The sequence below is a fragment of the Bos taurus genome, chromosome 3 (genome assembly GCF_002263795.3).
Source record: "Bos taurus isolate L1 Dominette 01449 registration number 42190680 breed Hereford chromosome 3, ARS-UCD2.0, whole genome shotgun sequence".
NCBI classification, from domain to species: domain Eukaryota; kingdom Metazoa; phylum Chordata; class Mammalia; order Artiodactyla; family Bovidae; genus Bos; species Bos taurus.
Genome location: NC_037330.1, coordinates 108353221 through 108379020, shown reverse-complemented (window position 1 = coordinate 108379020; position 25800 = coordinate 108353221). Strand labels below are relative to the sequence as shown.

The window sequence follows — 25800 nt, the reverse complement described above, 5'->3', positions numbered from 1 at the left end:
GGGATAAGGTTCAAAGTTCCAAGCTTCTGATCAAGGATTGGTCTTTCAGGGAATCAGCCCCATCTGAAGCTCTCTGACTGCTCTTTTGCATACTAGTCATTCTTTATATTCTGGAGCATCCAAGAGTTTTAGGAGCTCGGTGCCAGGAAAGGGGACAAAGACCACATACACCTTGCCCCTTATGCCACGGACAGTAACTGTACTATATTTATGAATATCACTCTGACACAGTAATGCCACTTCTGGGATACTGTCAGACAGAAATTAAAACTGCATTATAAAAAAGTATATGGGTACAAGGATGTTTACTGTGACACCATTCACAGTGGGGAAAACAGAGATGATGGGAATATTCATCAACAGAGGAGGCACCACCAGACTAGCAGGTATTTTTCAGCTTTTAAAAAGAATGCAAGATGCTAGGACCTCCCTGGTGGTCCAGTGGTTAAGACTCCATGCTTACACTGCAGAGGGCATGGGTTCCATCTCTGGTTGGGTAAGTTCCACATGTCGAGCAGTACAGCCAAAAAAAAAGAAATCTTATGGGACTTCCCTAGATCCCACATGCCACATGGCATGGCCAAAAAAAAAAAAAGACAATATAAGACACGAACAACAGCTGACATGACGGTCCGTACTGTAAGCCAGGTCCTGTTGCACACACTTTAAATATATTAACACACGGAACCCTCGCAAAAGCTCTATGGTTACGATGTCCATTTTACAGAGAGAGGGATGGAAGGCTGGAGAGGGCAAGGAATCTGCCCAGAGTCACACAGCTCAGAAGCTGTAGAGCTGGGATTCAAACCAGATGGCTTGAGTCCAAATCACACTCTTTAATCACAACTCAACACTGTTCTCAGTGTGTGCATTGAACTGGCAGGGCCATGTGTGACAAAACAGTAAAAAGCAGACAGTATGCACCAATCCACTATCTCTATTAAAAAAAAAAAAACAACCTCCAGCTCTGTGTGTGTGTGATCATGTCCAGAAATATATGTTAGATTAAAACCAAGCTGTTAATGCTGGCTACCTCAGGAAATAAATAACCTTTTTCACATTCACCTCTGAACAGCCTGACTTATAATGAGAACGTGTTATTTTTCCAGCTCAGTTGCATCTGACTCTTTGCGACCCCACTGTAACCCGCCAGACTCCTCTGTCCACAGAATTCTCCAGGCAAGAATACTGGAGTGGGTGGCCATTCCCTTCTTCAGGGGATCTTCCCGACCCAGGGATCAAACCCAGGTCTTGTGCTTTGTAGGCAGATTCCTTACCGTCTGAGCCACCAGGGAGGTCCAAAAAAAAAATCTAATGAAATATAAAAAGATGAGTGTAAGATGGAGAAGTGTGGTCAGGACAGTCTTTCTCTCCATTACCCAATTCTATTTATCCAAGTAAAAATTTATCATCTCCCGGGACTTCCCTGGAGGTCTAGTGGTTAAGAATCCACACTTGTCTATGCAGTGGGTCAACTAAGCCAGCACGCCGCAACTAGAAAAGCCCGCACACCACAACTACTGAGCCCACGCCCTCGAGAGCCTGAGTGCCAGAACGAGAGAAGCCCACTCTCCAAAGCGAGAGACAGCCTGTGCACCACAGCAAAGACCCAGCACAGCCACAAGTAGGAACAGCAAAACCATCATCACAGAACACGCACGTGGTAGAGGGCTGGCTGCGGAGACGACAGGCTGACAGGCCATGCGGTCGCAGAAACACTTTGGATCCAGTGCCCTGCGATAACCTAGAGGGGAGGGATGGGGAGGGAGCTGAGTGGGAGAGGATGTGGTGCACCTACGGCTGATGCACGGTGATGTATGGCAGAAACCATCGCAACAGTGTAAAATAATTATCCTCCAATTAAAAATAAAATTAAAAAAAAAAAAAGAAAACTTGGGATCCCAGTATGAAAGAAGGGATAAGGGATTAGTGGAGGAGGGGCTGGGCATAGGGGAGAGAAAGTTTAACTAAAAAGGTGGGAGACAAGTAAGAAAAAGGCAAATTAGATATGGCAAATTTTATCTATGTTGCAGTTCTATTCAAATGCATTCGGGAGCAAAATCAACTGCTGACTCATTTGGGAGTATAGCATAGTATAGCAGTTGCTATGGGAGTTCTGAGTCAATGGATGCATGAGTTGGTCATATTCTATAAAGCCGGTACACATGTACCCCCACACACGTGCAAACACATACAGAGCTGCCTTCATCAAATCAAAGCCCTAAGAACTGAGAACCCAGGCACTAAGTGATGTTCTAAATGGTTGATATGGATACTAAGTATTATGGGAGTCAGAGAAGAAAGAGTGGATTATTCTGGAAAAGCTTCACTGCAGGTATGGGATTGACACTGGACCTTGATAGAAATGAGAGGCCAAAATAAGTACGAAACAGAGCACAAGCCAAAGCACAGAGGTGAGAAGACACAAGGTGTACTCGAAACAAATAAATCAAACACCACCTCTTAAACCGAGAGCCTGGGAAGTGACGAGAGAAGTCATAACTATCAGACTGGGAGATCTAATCTAAGGGGACGATACAAGCTGATGTTAAGAGAACTGATTTGTTGCTTAACCTTTCTGAACCTGTTTTCTCGTCTGTAAAACAGGAATTCTATCTCTCATGCGTTGAGTATCTCTTATGATTAAGATATTGAGCTAGACACTGGGGGCTACAGCCATGTTCCCTACTTTCAAGGAACTGATAATCTATGCGTATCCTCAAGGAGTAGCTTTAGATTAAATGAGATAATGCAAAGTAAAGTGTTTCGTTTCCTTCGTCAACACAAGTAAGTGTTCAAATCTCAACATGTTTGAGATCTACAAACACACAAGTCAAACTCCAAACAATCAGTCAAGGTTATGTGCAGTAAAAGAGCTGCTAGAAGGAGATAAGAGAGGAAGTCATCCTGAATTTTACAACAGGGAAGTAACACCAAACAACTAATATGCACTGCATTCTCTGTGCCAACCTATGTCTTAGGATTTTTAGGCTAGAAGCAGCTTATAAGAGGGACGGGAGCTAGGGAGACTAGATTAATCACGGTTCCACCCTTATGGCAGAAAGTGAAGAGGAACTAAAAAGCCTCTTGATGAAAGTGAAAGTGGAGAGTGAAAAAGTTGGCTTAAAGCTCAACATTCAGAAAATGAAGATCATGGCATCCGGTCCCACCACTTCATGGGAAATAGATGGGGAAACAGTGGAAACGGTGTCAGACTTTATTTTTCTGGGCTCCAAAATCACTACAGATGGTGACTGCAGCCATGAAATTAAAAGACGCTTACTCCTTGGAAGGAAAAGTTATGACCAACCTAGATAGCATATTCAAAAGCAGAGACGTTACTTTGCCAACAAAGGTTCGTCTAGTCAAGGCTATGGTTTTTCCTGTGGTCATGTATGGATGTGAGAGTTGGACTGTGAAGAAGGCTGAGCGCCGAAGAATTGATGCTTTTGAACTGTGATGTTGGAGAAGACTCTTGAGAGTCCCTTGGACTGCAAGGAGATCCAACCAGTCCATTCTGAAGGAGATCAGCCCTGGGATTTCTTTGGAAGGAATGATGCTAAAGCTGAAACTCCAGTACTTTGGCCACCTCATGCGAAGAGTTGACTCATTGGAAAAGACTCTGATGCTGGGAGGGATTGGGGGCAGGAGGAGAAGGGGATGACAGAGGATGAGATGGCTGGATGGCATCACTGACTCGATGGCCGTGAGTCTGAGTGAACTCCGGGAGTTGGTGATGGACAGGGAGGCCTGGCGTGCTGCGATTCATGGGGTCGCAAAGAATCGGACACGACTGAGCGACTGATCTGATCTGATCTGAAAGTACAAAATGAGACCACAAAGTAATAATCGTTTTCTTCCTCAGCTCATGGAAGCAGAAGGCAAGGGACAGCAAGAGAACTGGGTTACAATATCTCAGGGCACAACAGTAAGGCGTCAGTCGACTAATGCTGCCACCATGAAAAGACACACGCGTTTGCCTCTCACTGACATAAAACTGAGCAACTCATTCTTAGAGCAAGTAACATCAGACTTTAAGTTTAATAAATCTACAAATGAGACACTCTACTTAACGGACTAGCTATTGAACAGTCTGAGGCAGTGGCTTCAGAACAACATGAAACGTTAAAAGGCAGAAAGGAAGACACGGAGAACCGTGCTCAAGCATCACTTACCTGCGCAATGACGTGGATGCCGGAGGGGTTTGCTGTGATGAAAGCTTCAGAGAAGCCCAGGAAAACAGACAAGGGAGACTGCTGATCCTTTTACAGGAGAACTAGATAAAATCTGCCTGTTTTGTTTTTCATTATTGTTTTACTTTATTCTTTTAACAAAAATATACAATGCTTCACTAATTAGGACACAATTCCCCTTTGGGACTATGCTAATCCATTCTCTTCCTAGTGCAGGTACATAAGAAGCCAAAGGAAACAAAAGCAATGCATGCTTGAGGAAAAATTTCAAAACAGTTTAAAAACAAATGCCCAAAATATAAAACTCCAAAATCCTTGAGATATGAAGACATAAAAGTACAAATTCTAAGAGAAAAGGTTGTTTCCTCCATTGACCAAAGATCAAGAACACAGGAGTCATTCCACAGAATCTGTTATACAAAAATTTGGGGACAAGGGAGAGATTTTATACCATGGAAAAAAAGACTGAAGGGCAAAGCAAACCATTCTGACAGTCATAGTAAAGGGAAAAGAAAAAAAAGGACTTAGTCCAACTGATGACGTTGGTAGAAAGGAGTCAAAGCCACATACCAAGTTTTGAAGGCGGGAGAACAGAATACTCTAACAAAATAATTGGGCAGACACACTTTGAAGAAAACGGCACAGCTCAGTTTTAGACAAAATGAATCTGACTGTGTGGAAATATCTAGAAGACATTTTCTAGAATTTTCTAGAAATGCAAGACTAAAGCTCAGGGAAATGAGTTAGGGACGAGGCTAAAAACTCAGAAATCTGTATACAGAAATAATAACAGAAGTCACTGAGTAGTTCTAATTCCCAAACTACCAAAATCCATTTTCCTCAAACCACTGCCCTAATGCAAACAAAACAACTGGATCCCACAACAAGACATGCCATGGCAAAGTACCCAGCCCCAGTACAGAAAGCAGGGTGAGTTTCAGAGTGACCCGACCCACAGGGAGAGCATCCAGTCCAGCTACCTAGAGTCTGGTGCAGAAAGGCAAACCTGCAGCTCCTAGTCTCATTACGAGAAATTAGAAAGGGGTCAGACTGTATGGCTTAAGTACACAGAACGATACATTTCTCTACAAAGTAAATACAATCTGCTCTCCATTTTAAATTTAAGAACACACAGGTACATTCCTGTCATAGTATCAGAATTTCCTAAGAATGATTAAATTGGGTACATGGGGATTTATTAGATATGTCTGAAATGTTGGATGATAAAAGGGTTATTTTTAACTAAGAAAAAAAATTTCCTAAAACTTAACAGGAGTGAAAACACATTTCTGTGTCTTTGAGCAGCTAAAGTCAATCTTCATGTGACTGAAAAGGCAGGAAGGATACGGTAGTTTCTTCCACCAGAGAAAGACATGATTAAGGATATCCAAAAGGGCTCCTAACTTCCAGAAAGAGGCAAGAGAAAGACATGCAGTCTTCAGATACACAGTTGGACAGAAGTTAAATATAGGAGTGATGGAGGCTCAAATATAAATTGATGAAAAAGTAAAAAAATAAATAAATAAATAAACTTACTCTTTTCAATGAGCTGGTCCTGAACTCCTGCCAAAGCACTCACTGCCTAAAAGAAAAAACTACCAGTTACCAAAAAAATTATTACAGGTCTCAGGAGAGCACTCACAGACAGAAAGGAAAGAGACACCCTACTCACAGACGGACGGGAAAGGGAAAACTCACAGAAATTTAACTGAGGGCTCCCTTAACAATGGGCCACAGAAAGATCCTTCCCCCTACCCCACCTCACTTACAGCTGCTGAAGTAACTGAGGATTTACTGAAGAGCCGCTCTGCTTCCTTAAACTTCCGGTTCCTTCTATCGTTCTTGCTATTGGAGTTTCTAAAACACACACAAGAAACTCATTGTAAGCACCAAGCTACTCCTATGGCTCAAGCTGAGGACGCCCCAGGACAAATACAAGGAAGTCTTTTTTTGTTTTAATTATGGAGTTCATTACGGAAACACCTCCACACCACTTGGATTGACCAAAATGACATTCATTCTGAATGCCTACATACATAGCAGTGTTTTCCAATGTATGATATGTGATCCACTGTGACACATGGGATTACTTTAGCTTTAGGTTCAGAGTCATTTTCACGTATTTAATATGTATTTATTTTAATGCCTATTATTAAAAACATCTAGCACAGACTAGTGCTATGAAGTATCTCTGTTTAATAACCTGAATTTAAAAAATTTAAGGAAAGAACCAGGGGTCCTCAGAGAAATGACTGATGCCAGGCCTGGGACAAGAAGAGTACAAAGGGACAGCAAACAACCAAGTGCTCAGAACGCAGGGTCATGTCAAAGCAATCAGCTGGGGGGCTCCCTCCGGCCACTTCTGGGACAATTTAAGCTTTCCTGGTGGCTCGGCTGGTAAAGAATCTACCTGCAATGTGGGAGACCGGGGTTCGATCCCTGGGTCGGGAAGATCCCCTGGAGAAGGGAATGGCCACCCACTCTAGCACTGCTGCCTGGAGAATCCCATGGACAGAGGCGCCTGGCAGGCGACAGTCCATAGAGTCGCAGAGTTGAACACCACTGAGTGACTAACAAGCATCAAAAACAACGATGATGGGTGTGCTGGGGTGTGAGGTCAGTGGGTTGTAAATTCATGATTTATGTACTTCTTTGTATAGATTTCAATAAATGAATTTATACTAAATAACAAAATAAACCTCTGGCGTAAAAAAGTGACAGTTACTAGACCCCAATACACTGGGGGTTTTTTGGGTTTTGTTTTGTTTTTAAATCCATGCATCTACAAGGATTCTAAACAGAGAGAGACAGAATGAAAGGGAAAGAAGATAAAAAGGGACAACTCTTCTTTCGGAATGCTAGCAACAAATGTAAAAGGAACAGTAAAATTAGAATCATCATTTTGCAATCTCCATTATAATAACTGGTTAGATAAGAATCAACAATGGACATTAAAACCAGTGACAAAAATCGGGGGAGTAGCATATTCACACTTCTAAAAAAGTACAACCTCTGAAATTGTTAATTATGAGGAGAAAAAAATTACTGCAATTGTGAAATTACAGAATCAAACTTAGCAGCACCAACAATGGGGCAATCTGTCGTTTTGAGCTGTCTGATAACACAAAGGTAAGCAAGGACTCCCTTGGTGGTCCAGTGGTTAAAACTCCACGCTTCCACTGCAGGGGCCCAGGTTCGATCCCTGGTCAGGGAACTAAGATCCGACATATGCCATGGGGCAGTCAAAAAAAGAAAAAACAACTTGGAGGTAAACAAGAGGTACACAATCAGTAATGCAACACTTTTGCCAAAAATATTTAAAGGATCCCTCATGAAGGCACAACAAGAAAAACCTAGAATTTGTACGTTCTACAAGATAATGTCATAAACAAGCTCACCAATGAAAATGTTGCTGCTGGTGCTGTTAAGTCGCTTCAGTCGTGTCCAACTCTGTGCGACCCCACAGATGGCAGCCCACCAGGCTCCCCCATCCCTGGGATTCTCCAGGCAAGAACACTGGAGTGGGTTGCCATTTCCTTCTCCAATGCATGAAAGTGAAAAGTGAAAGTGAAGTCGCTCAGTCGTGTCTGACCCTCAGCGACCCCATGGCTGCAGCCCACCAGGCTCCTCCGTCCACGGGATTTTCCAGGCACGAGTACTGGAGTGGGGTGCCATCGCCTTCTCCGTGAAAAGGTTGGGAAGATCTTAAATTAAGAGACTAAAGACACATAACAGCCAAATGCAATGCACAAGCACCACCTGGTTGAAAACAAGCTAGCAGTGCATTTTGGGGGCCATTAGGGGAAGTATGAGTAAAGACTGTATATTAGATAATACTATTAACATAGCGCTAATTTTCTAGGCCTAATTGTGGTTAAGAAAGATGTTCTTATTCTTAGGAGGTATCTGCTGACACAATTAGGGACAAAGTGTCCAAGATCTGCTTTTAACTTTTGAATGGTTTAGCAAAAAGTATATATACACCTATGTGGAAGAAAGGGGAGATACAATTACAGAGGGGTGGCGTGAGGGAGATCTTTGTGGTGACAGAACAGTTCTGTATCTTGACTGCAGTGGTGGTTACAGGAAGCGACCCACGTGATAAAACGACAGAACTAAACATACACATTGTACCAATGTCAGTTTCCTGGCTTTACCATCGTACTATATGGTTACATAAAACCCAACCACTGGGGAAAACTGAGTGAAGGCTATATGGAACCTCTGTGTATTGTTTTTTGCCTATGTATCTATAATTGTTTCAAAAAAAAAATTTTTTTTTTAATTTTAAGTATAGATATGGGGATGTATGGGCTTCCCTTTTGGCTCAGATGGTAAAGAATCTGCCTGCAATTCAGGAGACCCGGGTTTGATCCCTGGGTCAGGAAGATCCCCTGGAGAAGGTAATGACTACCTATTCTAGTATTCTTGCCTGAAGAATCCCGTGGACAGAGGAGTCTGGCAGGCTATAGTCCATGGGGTCACAAAGAGTTGGACACCACTGAGCGACTAACAGGCATGCCTGCATAGAGGTGTGTGCTTATAAATTACAGAAAGAGGAGAGAAAGCAAATGTGGCAGCAAGCTAACAACTGGTGATCGGTGAAGGGTATCAAGAGATCATGAACTAGTCTTTCAATTTTTCTCTAAATTTGAAAATTTTCAAAAAAAATTAGAACATTTTTAAGAATAACATTACTAAATAAACCATGGCACAGTTGGCATATAGGTAGGGCAAATCCTGTGAAGGTGGAACTCTTGACTGATTAAAATATACAAAATAGCAAGAGGCATGCTGGTATATAAAATATTATATGCTGTATTCCATTTAAGCCTCACACAACCCTGTACCATCGGCCAGACTTCCCCTACTGTGTAGGATTTGTCCAGGGTTACTCAGTGAGGCAGGGGCTGAACCAGAGACCAAGCTCAAATGCAGACCTCTGTCCCCCGCCACCTTACTACTGCTTCCCTCCAAAGCTACTACCAAGGACATCATAGTCCCAATCACAAATATAGTTGTTGTTGTTTAGTCGCAAGTCGTGTCAGATACTTTGAGACCCCATGGACTGCAGCCCACCAGGCTCCTCTGTCCATGGGATTTTCCAGGCAAGAATACTAGAGTGGGTTGGCATTTCCTTCTGCAGGGAATCCTCCTGCAGGGAATCCTCCTGACCCAGGGAAGAAACCCACATCTCCTGCACTGGCAGGCAGGGTCTTTACCATTGAGCCACCAGGGAAGCCCCATATGCAAACATTACTAGGGCACAAAGCAACACTACAGGCCTCTGTCACTCACTTTTGGTTGGTCAGATACCGATCCCAGCCACGAATAATGTTGCCATACATCTGCGTGTCTTCTAGGTAGCTTCCTTCAAAAGCATAGATCTGTCTCTCCAAGTTTGCCAGTGTTTCCTGGGGTGAAAGACAAGGAAGCAGTTGATGCCTTTTACATGCAAGCATTAAGTCGGACCAACCTGACATCCTGGTAACAGGCTTAGAAATTCAAGTTAAACGACACCACGTCAGCCTTCTGGAGAGAGGGATGACATGAGCAGGGGCAGGCTGTTTCAGACAAGACGGTCTAGACCTGTCTTGCTGGGTGCCTTTAAGAATAAAATGAAATAGACTCTGTCCCCAGAAAAATGTACACCCAGGCAAAAGTCTGCATATACTCAGAGGCTTCGTGGAAACCCAGCTGTCAAGAAACTCCGCGGAGAAAGAGGGTAAGCAGTCGCCACTCCCACGCATAGAAGATACCGCTACGGGAGAGGGAAGGGTGAGCAGCCTTCCAGCTTCCCCTCCCTGTAAGCTCCGAAAGGCTGCCTGCACTGGGCTGCCGGTTGCTATGGAAACCTGGAAGGGCAGCTTCAGGTAAGATGCGCCTCCCGGTGCTCAAGCCAAAAACGCAAGGGGAGGGAGGGCTTAGCCACCAGAAAGCAAGGGGCCCCAGGCGCGTGTCACAATTCCTAATTTCCTAGACTGAGTCTGCTCCCCCTCACCTGTCATCTAAGAAGTCCCCGAATACATCCCACGCCTGCCTATCAAAAGCCCCATCCAACTGATCTACTCCTATTCCCCGCAAAGACATTAACGCCCCTCCATCCTCGAAAGGTCAGAATGGATGTGTGGGTCTCCCCTCCCACATCCGTCTCCTACCCAACCTCCCCAGAGCCCACAGCCAAGCCCGAGCCGATCTCCTCCACCCTGCCGGCACGCTTGCTGCCCAATCGCTCCGAAAGCCCGGAGCCGCCGGCCCTCATCCAGCCCGCAGAGCTCGCGGACCCTCGCCGCCGCAGGGCTCCCACACGGAAGCCCCCACCCGCGGCGCCACCCTCCCTCCACGCCTCCGCCGGCCTAGCCTCCCTCCCCCTCCCCCGCTCCGCGCCCCGCCCCCGGCTCCCGGCTCCAGATCCGCCCGACCGGGAAGCCGAGGCGCCGGCGGGCCGCGCAACGCGCAGCCGTCCTCAGGCCGGCGGACTCCCAGCCGCCGCGCTGCGCCCGGGGAGTAACGAACGGCCCGAAGCGGCTGGGCCGGACCCGGAGACGGGGGCAAGAGCGGGGGCCCCCACCCCGGCACCCCCTGTGCCGGCCCTCACCGCCAGCTCCTGCTTCCGCTTCACAAGCTCCGCCAGCTCCCGCCGGGTGTCGGGGATCTGTGGCGGCGCCGCCTTGTTGTGCATCGCCATGTTGGGCTGAGGCGGTCGGCGGCGGCAGCAGCGCTAGGCTGGGGGCGGTCCCTTCGCGCCACCGCCCGCCAGGGGGCGCCCGCCGCCACACTGCGCCTGCGCGCGCGGCTTCCGGAGGCGCGCTGGGCAACCCCTAGAGCTCCCGCCAGTGGGCTCAGCGCGCCCCTGCCAGCAGGCTCAGCGCGCCCCTGCCAGCAGGACCCGAGGGCTGGCCTCTGCCCTAGGTGCCGGCCGCATTTCTGCACTGCAGATTCACCGTGTCCAAAATAAGACTTCTCAGAAGTCTTATCAGTGAATGACTTTTAGTGTCCGCGGAATTACTCGAGTCAGAAACCTTTGTACCGGCCTCACCCTTCTTCACCCCCTTAATCCGATCCAAAACCAAGTCCTGTGGACTTGACTCAAGCAGAGCTCTCAAATCTGTTTTCTTTTGTCTGCCACCTCCCTCATTCATCCAGGCTCTCATTTTTGGAGACATTCCAACAGCCTCCTGTTTCTATCCTTAGCTCCATTTAATCCATTATCCAAGGTGGTGCCAGGATGATTTGTTTTTAGAAAACAAATGTGTCACCTTCTGGGTAAAAACCTTTCAGTGGCTCCCTATTGCCCTTTAGACAGATAAGCATTAAGGGCACAAACGAGCCAGAACAGACACCTGGCTGGCGGTAGAAACGGAGGAGGAGGAACAAAGCTGAGGTCTGGAAGATGATTATTCTGTGTTTTCAGACACAGAAAACAAATTTACGATTACCAAAGGGAGCAGAGGGCAAGGAATAAACTAGGAGTCTAGGATTAATATACAGGCACTACTATATATAATATAAATAACCAATGAGGAACCTACTCTATAGCACAGGAAACTATACTCATTATATTGTAATAACTTATAAAGGAAAAGAATCTGAAAAAAGATTCTCTATATGTGAATCGCTTTTCTGTACACTTGAAAGTAATACAACATTGTGAATCAACAATACTTCAATAAAAAATTAAAATTTAAAAAATCCTACCTCTACCATTGATGAGGCTGTGCCACCTTGAGCAGGTAGCTAAATTTCACTTGTCTCAATTTCCTCATCTGTATAATGGAGGTAACAGTGCATACCTAACACAATGGCTGTAAGTCTAATGTTATGGAAAGCTTGGCCTCTCCGTACACTAATGCCAAATCCAATCTTGGAGACAGAGTTTTGAGGGAAGTAGAAAAGGACAGCTCTATCACTTTGCCAGCCAAAGGGAGACAAACTGGGCTTCTGTCTCAAAAAACTATGTGTTCCACCCTGGGAGGATGTGATGAAGGGTTTTATAACAATAATTCAAAACTGCTCTCTAACTGCGGTGCTAAGGCTTCTCCTTGTGGTGGCTCCTCTTGCTGCGGAGCACAGGCTCTAGAGAGTTCAAGTTTCAGTAGTTATTGCACGTGGGCTCAGAAGCTGTGGCTGCTGCGCTCTAGAACACAGGCTCAGCAGAACACGGACTTAGTTGTCCTGCAGCATGTGAAATCTTCATGGACCAGGGATCGAACCCATATCTCCTGCATGTTGAGCAGTTTGAGCATAGGTTGGTAAAGAATTTCCAGACACACAGCATTCCAGCAGGGAGCGAGTATATTAAGAACAAAGAGCAGAGATAAAGTAGGCACCGAGAGCGCAGTGGGCCAACCTCCTGACAGACCAGAGAGAGTTGACAGTTTTTGTGGGTTAATGGCCAATTTTTATAGCCTCAAGCCAAAGAAAATGCCTGCTGGAAGGTTGGTGTTAGGTGATTGGTTGGGGTGCTATAGGGTGTTTGCTGAAGTGGGCATCTTTGCCTGATTGGGAGTCACGAAGTCAGGGGGGCTTTTGGAAACAAAAGGGGCTCAGTTACAAAGGGGCTCAGTCTGCTTCAGAGGTGACCTTGGTTCTGCGCTCCGCTAATGTGGCCTTGTGGGCAGGACTCAACACTGCATTGGCAGGCAGGTTCTTTATCACTGAGCCACCAGGGAAGCCTCTATTTATTTCTTTTTGGTTGCACTGGGTCTTTTGTTGCTGCAGAGGGTTTTCTCTAGTTGCAGTGAGTGGGAGCTACTCTCGCAGTACACAGACTTCTCATTGCAGTGGCTTCTCTTTGTTGCCGAGCACGGGCTTCATAGTTTGGGCTCACAGGCTGTAGAGCACGGGCTCAGTAGTTGTGGCACACGGGCTTAGTTGCTCTGCAGCAGTGTTCAAATCCTTCATTGGGACTTTTTTAAATAGACAATCATTTTATCTGCAAATAGGGAAGTTTGTTTTCTTTTTTCCCTTTCCAATCTATGTGCTTTCTATTTCCTTTTCTTGTCTTACTGCGTTGGCTAGATTTTCAGTACTCTGTTGAATAAGAATGGCCAGAGCAGATATCCTTGACTTTTTCCTTAAGAGGAAGGTATTCAGTCTTATCAAGTTGAGGAAGTTCCCCTGTATTTCTGGTTTACTGATAGTTTTTTATCATAAATGGGTGTTGAGGTACTTTTCTGGTGGTCCAGTAGCTAAGAATCCACCTACCAATGCAGGGAACACAGGTTTGATCTCTGGTCCGGGATGATTCCAAGAAGACTCTTGAGAGTCCCCTGGACTGCTGCAAGGAGATCCAACCAGTCCATTCTGAAGGAGATCAGCCCTGGGATTTCTTTGGAAGGAATGATGCTAAAGCTGAAACTCCAGTACTTTGGCCAACTCATGCGAAGAGTTGACTCATTGGAAAAGACTCTGATGCTGGGAGGGATTGGGGGCAGGAGGAGAAGGGGATGACAGAGGATGAGATGGCTGGATGGCATCACTGACTCGATGGACATGAGTCTAAGTGAACTCCAGGAGTTGGTGATGGACAGGGAGGCCTGGCGTGCTGCGATTCAGGGGGTCGCAAAGAGTCGGACATGACTGAGCGACTGAACTGAACTGAACTGAACTAAGCCCATGCCCCACAACTACTGAGCCTGCATACTCTAGAACCCATGCCACACACAAGAGAAACCCTTGTTCCACAACAAAACAGCCCATGCACAGCAATGAAAACCCAGGGCAGCCAAAGAATGGATGTTGAATTTTGTTACTCAAAAATAATTGACATGATTATATGATTTTTATTTATCTTTAGCTTCTTGATACAGTGGATTACTACATCAATATATTTTCAAATGTTAAATCAATTCACTTCCACATGTTGAACCAGCCTTACATATTGGAATAAACCCTGTGGCCATCTTGCATAATTCTTATTATGTACTGCTAGATTCAATTGGCTAATATTTTACTGAAGATTTTAGTAGCTAAGTTCATGGGATATTGGCTGTAGCTTTTTGTTTTGTACTGTCCAGTCTGGTTTTCATATCAAAATAATAATGGCATTATAAAGTGAAAACAGTAGTGGCATTATAAAGTGAGCTGAGAGGTATTCCCTACTTTTCTAATTTCTGGAGATTGTACAGAATGGTGCTAATTCCTCTTGTAATGACTGGTAGAATACTTCAATGAAACTATCACCAACTGGGCCTGGATATTATTTTTTTAAAGTTTTTAATTACAAATTCAATTTTAAAAATAGTTACAGGATTATTCAGATGATCTATTTCATATCAGGTGAATTTTGGTATTTTATGGGTTTTGAGGAATTGATACATTTTCTCTAAGGTGTTAAATTTATGTGTTAATAAATAATTGTTAAATAATTTCTTTTGACCTATCTTCCAGTTCACTAATTCTCCCTGAAGCTTCTGTTAAAGGAGTTCATTGATGGATTTAGTTACTATATTTTTCATTTCTAAAAAGGTTCTGGTTGGTCTTTTGAATAACTCTCATTTCACTCATTGCCATTTCTTGTTCTCTGTGGCTATTTTTAAGTTTGTCATGTATTTCTTGGAAAACAGCAACCATGAACATTTTATATATATTACCTTGAGTTCAAGTATCTGAAGCCTTTGACAATCAGTTTATTTTATCCATTATTTCTGTTGGCAATAATCTTTACTTGTATACTTTAAAAAATAATTGGTTCTTTGCAGAATAAGATGTGGAAATACTGGAGGGGAGATAAAATGTTTCTTCCTCCAAAGACTAATTTCATTTATTTATTTGTATCAGACGTCTGGAGGCACGAATAGTACAGGGTTGTTTTCTTTTCTTCTTTTTTTCCTTTGTATTTAGTACAGCGTCATCTTAAACCAAGTTCAAGACTTGAGGTTTTCTGAGCTCCCAGCCTGCAAATCCCTGGGAGGATTCAATTTCTGACCCACTCTTTTATTCTGAAAGATATAGCCCTTGGTGTGCCAAGCTTTTTGTTGGAAAGATGTTCTGTTAGACTCATTGTATGTGTGCTTTGGGTTTTGATTTTTGTCCCATTCAATCCAGTATATTTGATATGCTAGAACCAAATATGGTTTGCCTTTATATTGGAAGTGGTTTCCAGGTATCTGTGCTCCATTTCTCTCTGGATTATCTTCAGTTTGGGCTTGATAACTCTACTTGTCAGTTCCTGGATGCCTTAAGAAATTTTTTTTAAGTTTTATTGTTATTTATTCATTTTTTAAATTTTTATTGTTTTTTTTTTTGTTTTTTTTTTTAATTTTTGGCTGCACTGGGTCTTTGGCTGTGCACAGGATTCCTCTAGTTGTGAGTAGGGCATACGCTCTACCTGCAGTTCATGGGCTTCTAATTGTGGTGGCTTCTCTTGTCACAGAGCACAGGCTCTAGAGCGCTGACTCAGTAGTTATGTCCTCGGGCGTAGTCACACCTTGGTACGTTGGATCTTCCCAGACCAGGGGTTGAACCTATGTCCCCTGCATTGGCTGGCGGATTCCTAACTGCTAGACTACAAGGGAAGCCCAAGAGATTTTTTAAATTTATCTTTTATTCAGAAATTTTAGCTGTTTTCAGCAGGAGGATTCATAAAAATAACTTCAGTTCAGTTCAGTCGCTCAGTCATGTCCAACTCTTTGCAACCCCATGAACCGCAGCAGCACGCCAGGCCTCCCTGTCCATCACCAACTCCCAGAGTCCACCCCAACCCATGTCCATTGAGTCGGTGATGCCATCCAACCATCTCATCCTCTATTGTCCCCTTTTCCTCCTGCCCTCAATCTTTCCCAGCATCAGGGTCTCTTCAAATGAGTCAGCTCTTCTCATCAGGTGGCCAAAATATTGGAGTTTCAGCTTCAACATCAGTCCTTCCAATGAACACCCAGGACTGATCTCCTTTAGGATGGACCGGTTGGATCTCCTTGCAGTCCAAGGGACTCTCAAGAGTCTTCTCCAACACCACAGTTCAAAAGCATCAATTCTTTGGCAGTCATTAATAGAAGCCAGAAGTCTCAATCACCTTCTTTCCCCTACTGAACTTCAAGTGCTTCCAAAGCCTCATTGAACACCTTAGGCATTTCTGAGTGCTAGTCTCTGTCTAGAAATTGTTGGTGTTGTTCAGTCATGTCCGGCACTTTGCATCCCCATGGACTGAAGTATGCCAGGCTTCCCTGTCCTTCACTATCTCCCAGAGTTTGCTCAAACTCATGCCCATTGAGTCAATGATGCCATCCAACCATCTCATCCTCTGTTGCCCCCTTCGCCTCCTGCCTTCAGTCTTTCCCATAAGAGTCTTTTCCAGTGAGTCAGCTCTTCACATCAAGTCTAGAAATTATTTTCCTGTTTTGGCGTCTGCAAAATGTAATGATAATAGAAGCCCCACTCATAAGGTTATGTGGATGAAATGAGTTAATGTATGTGCTTGTTGTGCACATGTTAAATGCTCCATCTAGTCAACGCTCTGGTTTTTCCAGTAGTCATGTATAGATGTGAGAACTGGACTATAAAGAAGGCTGAGCACTGAAGAACTAATGATTTTGAACTGTGGTGTTGGAGAAGATTTTTGAGAGTCCCTTGGACAGCAAGGAGATCAAACCAGTCAATCCGAAAGGAAATCAACCCTGAATATTCACTGGAGGGACTGATGCTAGAGCTGAAGCTTCAATACTTTGGCCACCTGATGCAAAGAGCCAACTCATTGGAAAAGACCCTGATGCTGGGAAAGATTGAAGGCAGGAGAAGGCAGCAACAGAGGATAAGGTGGTTGGATGGCATCATCGGCTCAATGGACCTGAATTTGGACAAACTCCAGGAGATTGTGAAGGACAGGGATGCTTGGCATGTTGTAGTCCATGGGGTAGCAAAGAGTTGGACACAACTGAGAGACTGAACAGCAACAACACACACACAAATATATATATATACACACACACAAGTATATACATAATCTTTTTCAGATTATTTTCTCTTATAAGGTATTACAAAATATTGGAGTATAGTTCCCTGTGCTATACAGTAGGTCCCTGTTGGTTACCTATTTTATATGTGTGTGTACAATTGAATCACTGTGCTGTACACCTGAAACTAACATTGTAAATCAAATACACTTCAACCAAATAAAAACTAAAAACAAATACCATCTCTTGTACAAGGTGCAGGGCACCTCCAAATTACTGCTCCATTTCTAATTCAGCTGTACACCAATTACTAGCATAGTAATTTTATGCAATCATTGATTGGATTAATTCACTTTAATGTGTAAGTGTGAAAGTGTTAGTCACTTAGTAGTGTCCAACTCTTTTTGACCCCATAGACTGTAGCCCACCAGGCTCCTCTATGCATGGAATTCTCCAGGCAAGAATACTATAGTGGGTAGCCATTGCCTTCTCCATGGGATTTTCCCAGTCCAGGAATCAAACCCACGTTTCCTGCACTGCAGCCGCCAGGGAAGCCCCAACTTTAGAGTAATATAAACAAATCAACTGTCTTTTAAAATTGTCTCCCACTTGATAAATATACTAGAAAGTTGACCCAGGAGACTGAATGAAGCTTTAAATTCCAAACCTTTGATTTAAATCAAGTAGCCCTTTTACCTGATATAAACTCACACATCCAGGAAACTTGAGGGTCCAGAACATTCTCTCACAAGTAGGCATTACTGGTGTGTTATGTGCATGTCACACTTAGATTCTGATTAATGTAGCATCATTTTATTCCTTTCATCAACTACTAATTTCCACAAATGGAAGGGTATTAACAAATATAACCATGTGTGTTATACTAAAATAAACTCAAAATGGATTAAAGATCTAAACATAAGACCAGAAACTATAAAACTCCTAGAGGAAAACATAGGCAAAACACTCTCCAACACAAATCACAGCAGGATCCTCTATGACCCACCTCCCAGAGTAATGGAAATAAAAGCAAAAATAAACAAATGGGACCTAATTAAACTTAAAAGCTTTTGCGCAACAAAGGAAACTCTAAGCAAAGTAAAAAGACAGCCTTCAGAGTGGGAGAAAATAATAGCAAATGAAGCAACTGACAAAGAACTAATCTCAAAAATATACAAGCAGCTCCTGCAGTTCAATTCCAGAAAAATAAACAACCCAATCAAAAAATGGGCCAAAGAACTAAACAGACATTTCTCCAAAGAAGACATACAGATGGCTAACAAACACATGAGAAGATGCTCAACATCACTCATTATCAGAGAAATGCAAATCAAAACCACAATGAGGTACCATTTCACGTCAGTCAGAATGGCTACTATCCAAAAGTCTACAAGCAATAAATGCTGGAGAGGGTGCAGAGAAAAGGGAACCCTCTTACACTGTTGGTGGGAATGCAAACTAGTACAGCCACTATGGAGAACAGTGTGGAGATTCCTTAAAAAACTGGAAATAGAACTGCCATATGACCCACCAATCCCACTGCTGGGCATACACACCAAGGAAACCAGAATTAAAAGAGAGACGTGTACCCCAATGTTCATCACAGCACTGTTTACAATAGCCAGGACATGGAAGCAACCTAGATGTCCATCGGCAGATGAATGGATAAGAAAGCTGTGGTACATATACACAATGGAATATTACTCGGCCATTAAAAAGAATACATTTGAATCAGTGCTAATGAGGTGGATGAAACTGGAGCCTACAGAGTGAGGTAAGTCAGAAAGAAAAGCACCAATACAGTATATTCATCCATACATATGGAATTTAGAAAGATGGTAATGATGACCCTATATGCAAGACAGCAAAAGAGACACAGATGTAAAGAACAGACTTTTGGACTCCGTGGGAGAAGGCAAGGGTGGGATGATTTGAGAGAATAGCATGACATGTATATTATCATATGTGAAACAGATCGCCAGTCCAGGTTTGATGCATGAGACAGGGTGCTCAGGGCTGGTGCACTGGGATGACCCTGAGGGATGGGATGCGGAGGGAGGTGGGAGAGGGGTTCAGGATGGGGGACACATGTACACCCATGACTGATTCATGTCAAAGTATGGCAAAAACCACTATAATATTGTAAAGTAATTAGCCTCCAAATAAAATAAATTAATTAAAAATAAGTAAATAAAATACTAAAAAAAATAACCATGTGTGTACCATATAAAATCATAATTATATATAAGAACATATATATAACTTCTAAGCCTTTAAAAACCAAGCTATACTGTGGCACCTCAGTACAATAATACAAAAAAAAATTTTTTTAATTTTTTTAGATACACGCAATGTGTCACTGAATCATTTTGCTGTACATCTGAAATGATCACAACATTATTAATCATCTATACTCCAAAATAAAGTAAAAAGTTAAAAAAATGTTTCCCAGTTATCTGAATTGATTACTCTGTTTTCCCTTATCATCAGGATACAATAAGAGTATTTAAAATTTAAATACTTTTAAACTTTTAAATAAGTAAAAAAGTATCTAAAAATACAATATGAGAATTCCCTGGCAGTCCAGTGGTTAGGACTCTGCCCTTCCAATGTAGGGGGCACAGGTTCTATCTCTGGTCAGGGAACTAAGATCCCCCATGCTGTGCTGCACGGTGGGGGGAAAAAGTTCTATTACTGGTTACACTTAATGAGCTATCCTTTATCGGCGGTCAGAAAGAGGAAACTAGAAGATGACTGGAATGGGGCTTATGGGGGAAATCTGAAGATTCTGTCCCGTACCTTGACAGAACTATGAACCACAGAGGATTTGAGGGAGGGGCTCAGAAGCACAGAGCTGTTCTGCAGATGGCTCGATTTTGACAGCTATGACTTGCAGACAAGTCAGCCAGGGTCGAGAAAGGGTGGGGAGTAAAGCAATTGTAAACAGCTAAAATGAACATGAGTCTCTAAGCAATGAATTAATTCAAGACGAAAGCTTCAGAATTGGGACCTCCCTGGTGGTCCATCCTCCAGTGTGGGGGTGACGGTCCATCCCTGGTCGGGGAACTAAGATCCCACAATGCTACACCTCAGTTACTGAGCTCACACTAGAAACCTGGCACTGCAGTGAAAATCCCATGTGCCAAAACTAAGACCCAGCCAAGACCAAGTTGTCTGTTTTTTTCTTTTTTTAAAGAAACCTTTAGGATTAACTCATCAACTTCAGATAAGTCTACTTGGTGATACCTGGCCTGGCCTCAGAGATGAGTAGTTTTTGTCTTTGACTCTCTTAAAAAAACGTGAGTGTGGGCGGGAAACACTGTCCCATACATTTGGCATGAAAAATCTCTTAATCCAGGAAGCAAAAGTTAACTATGTAACTGGCACCTCTAATTGAAAAATATAGGAAAAGTGGTCATCTATCAGTGTCCACCACAATGGTGCATGAAGTCAAGCCAAAAGCTGCCAGGAAGCAGGAGTAGCTGCATAAACTCAACAAGGAGGCCCTGGAATGAGATGCCAGGTAAGTATCTAATTCCAGGAAGAGAAAACCATGTGTCTGGATCAAGAGAAAAACTCATCCAAACATAACCTTTTAGACATGCACGTATATAATATGCACATCCACGGGCCAAATTAGAGCACTTTGCGTGAGGATGCTAATTGCTTACATTGTTTCTTCCCTCAGGTAAGCTTCTACCTAATTAACCCTTAAGTATTCACTCTTCAAAGGGGATTTTTTTTTTTCTAGTTTTTGCCCCAAGGCATGTGAGATCTTTATTGTGCCCATCTTTGCATGAAATGTTGCTTTGAGATCTCCAATTTTCTTGGAGATCTCTAGATTTCATGCAAAGATGGGCACTTATAAAGGACAGAAATGGTGAAAATCTAATAGAAGCAGAAGAGATCAAGAAGAGATAGCAAGAATACACAGAGGAACTGTACAAAAAAGATCTTAATGACCCTGATAACGACAGTGGTGTGGTCACTCACCTAGAGTCAGACATCCAGGAGTGTGAAGTCAAGTGGCCTTAGGAAGTACTGCTGCCAATAAAGCTAATGGAGGCAATGAAATTCTAGCAGAGCTATTTAAAATCCTCAAAGATGATTCTGTTAAAGTGCTGCACTCAAGGTCAGCAAATTTAGACTGGAAATTTGGAGACTGCAGTGGCCACAGGAAAAGGTCAATCTTCATCCCAATTCCCAGGAAGGGCAGTACTAAAGAATGTTCAAACTACTGGACAGTTGCAGTCACTTCCCATTCTAGTAAGGTGATGCTCAAAATCCTTAAGCTAGGTTTTAGCAGTATGTGAACCGAGAACTTCTAGACGTCCAAGCTGGGTTTAGAAAAGGCAGAGAAACCAGAGATCAAATTGCCAACATTCACTGGATCATACGGAAAGCAAGGGAATTCCAGAAAAACATCTGTTTCATTGACTACGCTAAAGTCTTTGACTGTGTGGATCATAACAAACTGTGGAAAACTCTTAAAGAGATGGGAATACCAGATCATCTTACCTGTCTCCTGAGAAACCTGTATGCGGGTCAAGAAGCAACAGTTAGAACCTTATACGGAACAACCGACTGTTTCAAAATTGAGAAAGAAGAACAAGGTTTATTTGTCACCCTGTTTATTTAACTTATATGCAGACTGCGTCATGCAAAATGCCAGGCTGGATGAGTTACAAGCTAGAATCAAGGTTTCTGGGAGAAATATCAACCACCTGATATGCAGATACACTTTAAGGGCAGAAAGTGAAGAGGAACTAAAGAGTCTCTTGACGAGGGTGAAAGAGAAGAGTGAAAAAGCGGGCTTAAAACTCAATATTAAAAAAACTAAGATCACAGCATTCAATCCCATGACTTCATGGCAATTAAAAGGGGAAAAGGTGGAAGCAGTGACAGATTTTATTTTCTTGAGCTCTAAAATCACTGCCGATGGTGACTGCAGCCATGAAATTAGAAGATGATTGGTTCTCAGAAGAAAAGTTATGACAAACCTAGACAGCATATTTAAAAAGCAAAGACATCACTTTGCTGACAAAGGTCCATATAGTCAAGGCTATGGTCTTTCCAGTAGTCATGTATGGATGTGAAAGTTGGACCATAAAGAAGGCAGTGTGCCAAAGAATTGAGGCTTTTGAACTGTGGTGCTGGAGAAGACTCTCGAGAGTCCCTTGGGCTACAAGGAGATCAAACCAATCTGAAAGAAAATCAATTCTGAATATTAATAGGAGGGACTGATGGCAGAGGCTGAAGCTCCAATACTTTGTCCACCTGATGTGAAGAGCCGACTCATTGGGAAAGACCCTGATGCTGAGAAAGACTGAAGGCAGAAGAGGGAGACACAGGATGAAATGATTGGACGGCATCACCAATTCAATGGGCATGAACTTGGGCAAACTCCGGGAGATGCTGAGGGACAGGGAAGCCTGCAGTGCTGCACTCCATGGGGTTGCAAATAATTGGACACGACTTGGTGACTGAACAATGCAGGATCTTAGTTCCCCCACCAGGGATAGAACACATACTCCCTGTAGTGGACAGGAGAGTCCTAACCACTGGACTGCCAGAGAAGTCCCCAGAGGGGATCTTTTCATTTCTTTTGAATAAAATTAGTCAGCTGCTCCTCCCCACACTAGGTACTAGTCAACATTTAATGTCGAGTACATACAGATATGAGACCTCAATGGAAATACAATGGTAAGCAAGATCAGCTAACGTTAATGTTGTCTAGTCACTAAGTCACTTGTGTCCCGACTCTTTTGCAACCCCATGGACTTGATAGCCTGCCAGGCTCCTCTATCCATGGGATTTTCTAGGCAAGAATACTTGAGTGGGTTGCCATGTCCTTCTACAGGTGATCTTCCCAACCCAGGGATGGAATCTGAGTTTCCTGCATTGGCAGTTGGATTCTTTTACCACTGAGCCACCAGAGAAGCCCAATAATCTCATTAGTTTCCACCCAAGGGGACCAGCTAGTGGCAGCACTGACTGACTTGCATCATCTCTCCTTCCCATCTCACACCCCATCACCACCTGAGGGTGAGGAGGCAGGGACAGGTGTCAGCTGGTATGAGGCCCACGACGGATAACCTGCCCCAACTCTGACTCTTCTGGGAAGAAAAACCCCCCCACTGCCAACTCAGAAAGCACTGCTGCTTCATCAGGACCACCACTCAAGTCACTGAGATGTGAAGATCTGGTTCCAGGGCAGGTGTGGGCCCTATCACTCCCATTCCCTCGACACCCTCCACAACTGTCGACTTCTACTCCCGCAATACTGATTCAAAGATTTCCTTAGCACCAAAATATACCTGTGAACACAAGGTCTTCTGTGCTAGCAAAGAAGTACATTTTGAAAGGGGGCTATATTTACAAATTTTATTATTTTTTATTCCAAAAATACATATAAATGAAAACCTGCTCCTCAAATGCAGGGAGGCCTTTGCCTATGATATTGTATTACATTTACGTCACAAAACATTCTCATAGGAAACTCAGTATGCGGCTCTTTCACACACAATTTTTTAAATATGTACATATATACATACACACAACAGATGTAAGCAGTTGTGACTTTTCTACTTCCACATAATCCTCTGGTGGAAAATTAGAAAATCGGGCAATTCCCATACTTTTCAGCCTTGGGAAGGTAAATACAACTTTTCTGAACGTTGTTTTAAAAAGATGAAACATGTAAACCACACAACCGTCTTCTGACATGTATATGTTGTTAGGATAAAGCAAAGACCCTGCTACATAAATGACTGTTTCTCTCAAGGAAGAAAGAATGGAGAAAACCTCTAAATAAAAATGTGAAGTTGAAGAACAGCTACGATGATCAAAATTGTTCATGTTCCGTGGAGAAATTAGAGTTCTCTCCCAGGAAACAGATCCACGACCCATGTCGGCCTCCTGTGACATGCAGTCAGCACACGCTGGCAGCGGCCATGGTCCTCCTGTACAGTCGTGAGCTGAAGCAGGCTCCAAAAAGCATCTGTTTGAGTCCAACAGTCAATAATGAGGTCATGTGGTAAATCCCACCCACCCACCCAAACCAACCAAGTGCAAAATCAATTTCTATGACTCAAGAGCTCAACCAGGTCAAAGCTTTGGTATATTCTGGAGGCTATTTTGGTGATAACCAAAGCTTAGTAAGATTCTCTGTTCAGGGGTTTGCCCCCCGAGATAAAAACAAACCCGGTCCACAAAGCTTAACAACTATATAAATAGGGTAACTGTACAAAGAAAACAAGCCACAACTCCCCGTTAACCAAGGGTTTATAGTTTCCTAGGCAGCAGTTCTGAAAGCACCAACTCAAGCCATGATGCTTCCACTAAAACATGATGTGTCAGTGAGACTGTTAGGAAAATAAATGCCCACAGGCATGTGGCCAACGTGTCACAGAAAGAAGTTGAACCAAACGTAAGTCATTTTTTTTACACTGGACATAAGCTGGTCAGCAACAGAAGAAAGACTTAAGGCAGTAGGAGGCATTACAGAGAGCACCGTGGTGCCCCATGAGTCAGTCCCAAAGCCTTCGCACAAAGAAAAGGTCTCTCGAGAGCCTGGGCTATTTTCAGTTTGCTAGCTGTCAGACACCTCTTCCTCTTCCTCGTCGTCCTCGTCTTCTTTCCTGTCTACTTCAGAGGTGTCAGAGGACTCATGGAGCAGAACATACTCTCTACTGCTGAACCCAAACTTAAGGACATCCTTTTCCTTCAGTTCATAGTATCTCTGTGGCTCAATTCGCTTGTTGTTCAGGAATGTCCCGTTGCCGGAGCCAAGGTCAATGATGTAGGGCTTCACCCTGCGGCCAACTGTCCCATCAGCGCGGGTATACTCCACAAGCCTAGCGGAGTAAAGGAGAGAAAGCTGTGAGCGAGATCCAGCCTCAGAGCCTCCAGCTCTTTGCTAACAGTCTGGACAATGTAAATACCTGGCTGAGACTCAGTTCAAGTTCAAACTGTAGAACTCAATGGGAAGGCACAGTCATGGATTTCGAAATTGGGAGCAAGTTCAATCAGTGAGAACTGGTCACTGGGAAAGAGGAATTCATGGTAGATCATAGCTTAAAATGCAGAATCCAAGGCCTCTTGCCATGGTTAAGAAATACTTTTTTTTTTTTTTTTGTATTTTTAAAAATTTGACACTTTTTGTATTGTTAATAATCAACATAATGCTTCTTTTACCTATATTTCAACATATTTTAGATGCTGTCCCGATAAGAATAAACCAGTATATATGGACTTCAGAGTCAAGGGAACAGATAAGATGACCAAAATTATTCAAATCAAAACCAATTTGAGGCAGTATGCTACCTCAGTGATTATTTATTAGGCAGGCCACCTGGCTTTGCTGAGCTTCATCGGCTCATCTGTTAAATGGGGTATTAAGACTAGTCCTCACCTCCCCACAGGATTGTTGTGAGCATCCAACAACAACAGATGTACTACAGAAATTGCCAAGATACAGATTCGGCTAACATATGCCAGGCTTTCTCAGCTTTATTTTCATTCTCGGCTTTACTTCCATTTACCTATCATAACAGCCCTGCGAGGGACGTAGAAACTGAGGCCCAGAAGAGCGGCTGGCCCCAGGTAAGTGGCATTGGCAGGATTCAAAATCTGGATTTCAGACACCAACATCTATCCTCTTACACAAGTGTTGGCAATTATTCATATAAAGTGATTATACATTAGAGGAATAA

The 25800-nt window shown here is 43.4% G+C and overlaps 2 protein-coding genes and 1 long non-coding RNA gene across 7 annotated transcripts in view; 1 reads left to right on the top strand and 2 right to left on the bottom strand.

Annotated features, from left to right (window-relative positions):
- Positions 1-10907, bottom strand: part of MEAF6 (MYST/Esa1 associated factor 6) — a 26484-nt gene extending 15577 nt beyond the window's left edge. The window contains exons 1-5 of one of the 4 annotated variants that reach the window (XM_059884810.1): positions 10792-10901; positions 9492-9607; positions 5963-6050; positions 5730-5775; positions 3204-3816 (exon numbers count right to left, since the gene is read on the bottom strand). In XM_059884810.1, coding sequence (XP_059740793.1) covers positions 3608-3816; positions 5730-5775; positions 5963-6050; positions 9492-9607; positions 10792-10881 — 549 coding nt within the window. In that variant the 5' untranslated portion in view covers positions 10882-10901 and the 3' untranslated portion in view covers positions 3204-3607. Of the gene's footprint in view, positions 1-3203; positions 3817-5729; positions 5776-5962; positions 6051-9491; positions 9608-10351; positions 10473-10791 lie in introns of those variants that run through there. The other 3 variants (NM_001024572.3, XM_005204836.5, XM_024989643.2) reach the window with 3 other exon arrangements.
- Positions 9635-25800, top strand: part of LOC132344943 (uncharacterized) — a 16516-nt gene continuing 350 nt past the window's right edge. Inside the window, exons 1-2 of the long non-coding RNA XR_009494030.1 lie at positions 9635-10066; positions 25642-25690. This is a non-coding gene — a long non-coding RNA (uncharacterized lncRNA). The remainder of the gene's footprint in view (positions 10067-25641; positions 25691-25800) is intronic.
- SNIP1 (Smad nuclear interacting protein 1) overlaps positions 23457-25800 on the bottom strand; it is a 17405-nt gene continuing 15061 nt past the window's right edge. The window contains exon 5 of one of the 2 annotated variants that reach the window (XM_059884592.1): positions 23457-24942. In XM_059884592.1, coding sequence (XP_059740575.1) covers positions 24678-24942 — 265 coding nt within the window. In that variant the 3' untranslated portion in view covers positions 23457-24677. The remainder of the gene's footprint in view (positions 24943-25800) is intronic. The other variant, NM_001205924.1, reaches the window with a different exon arrangement.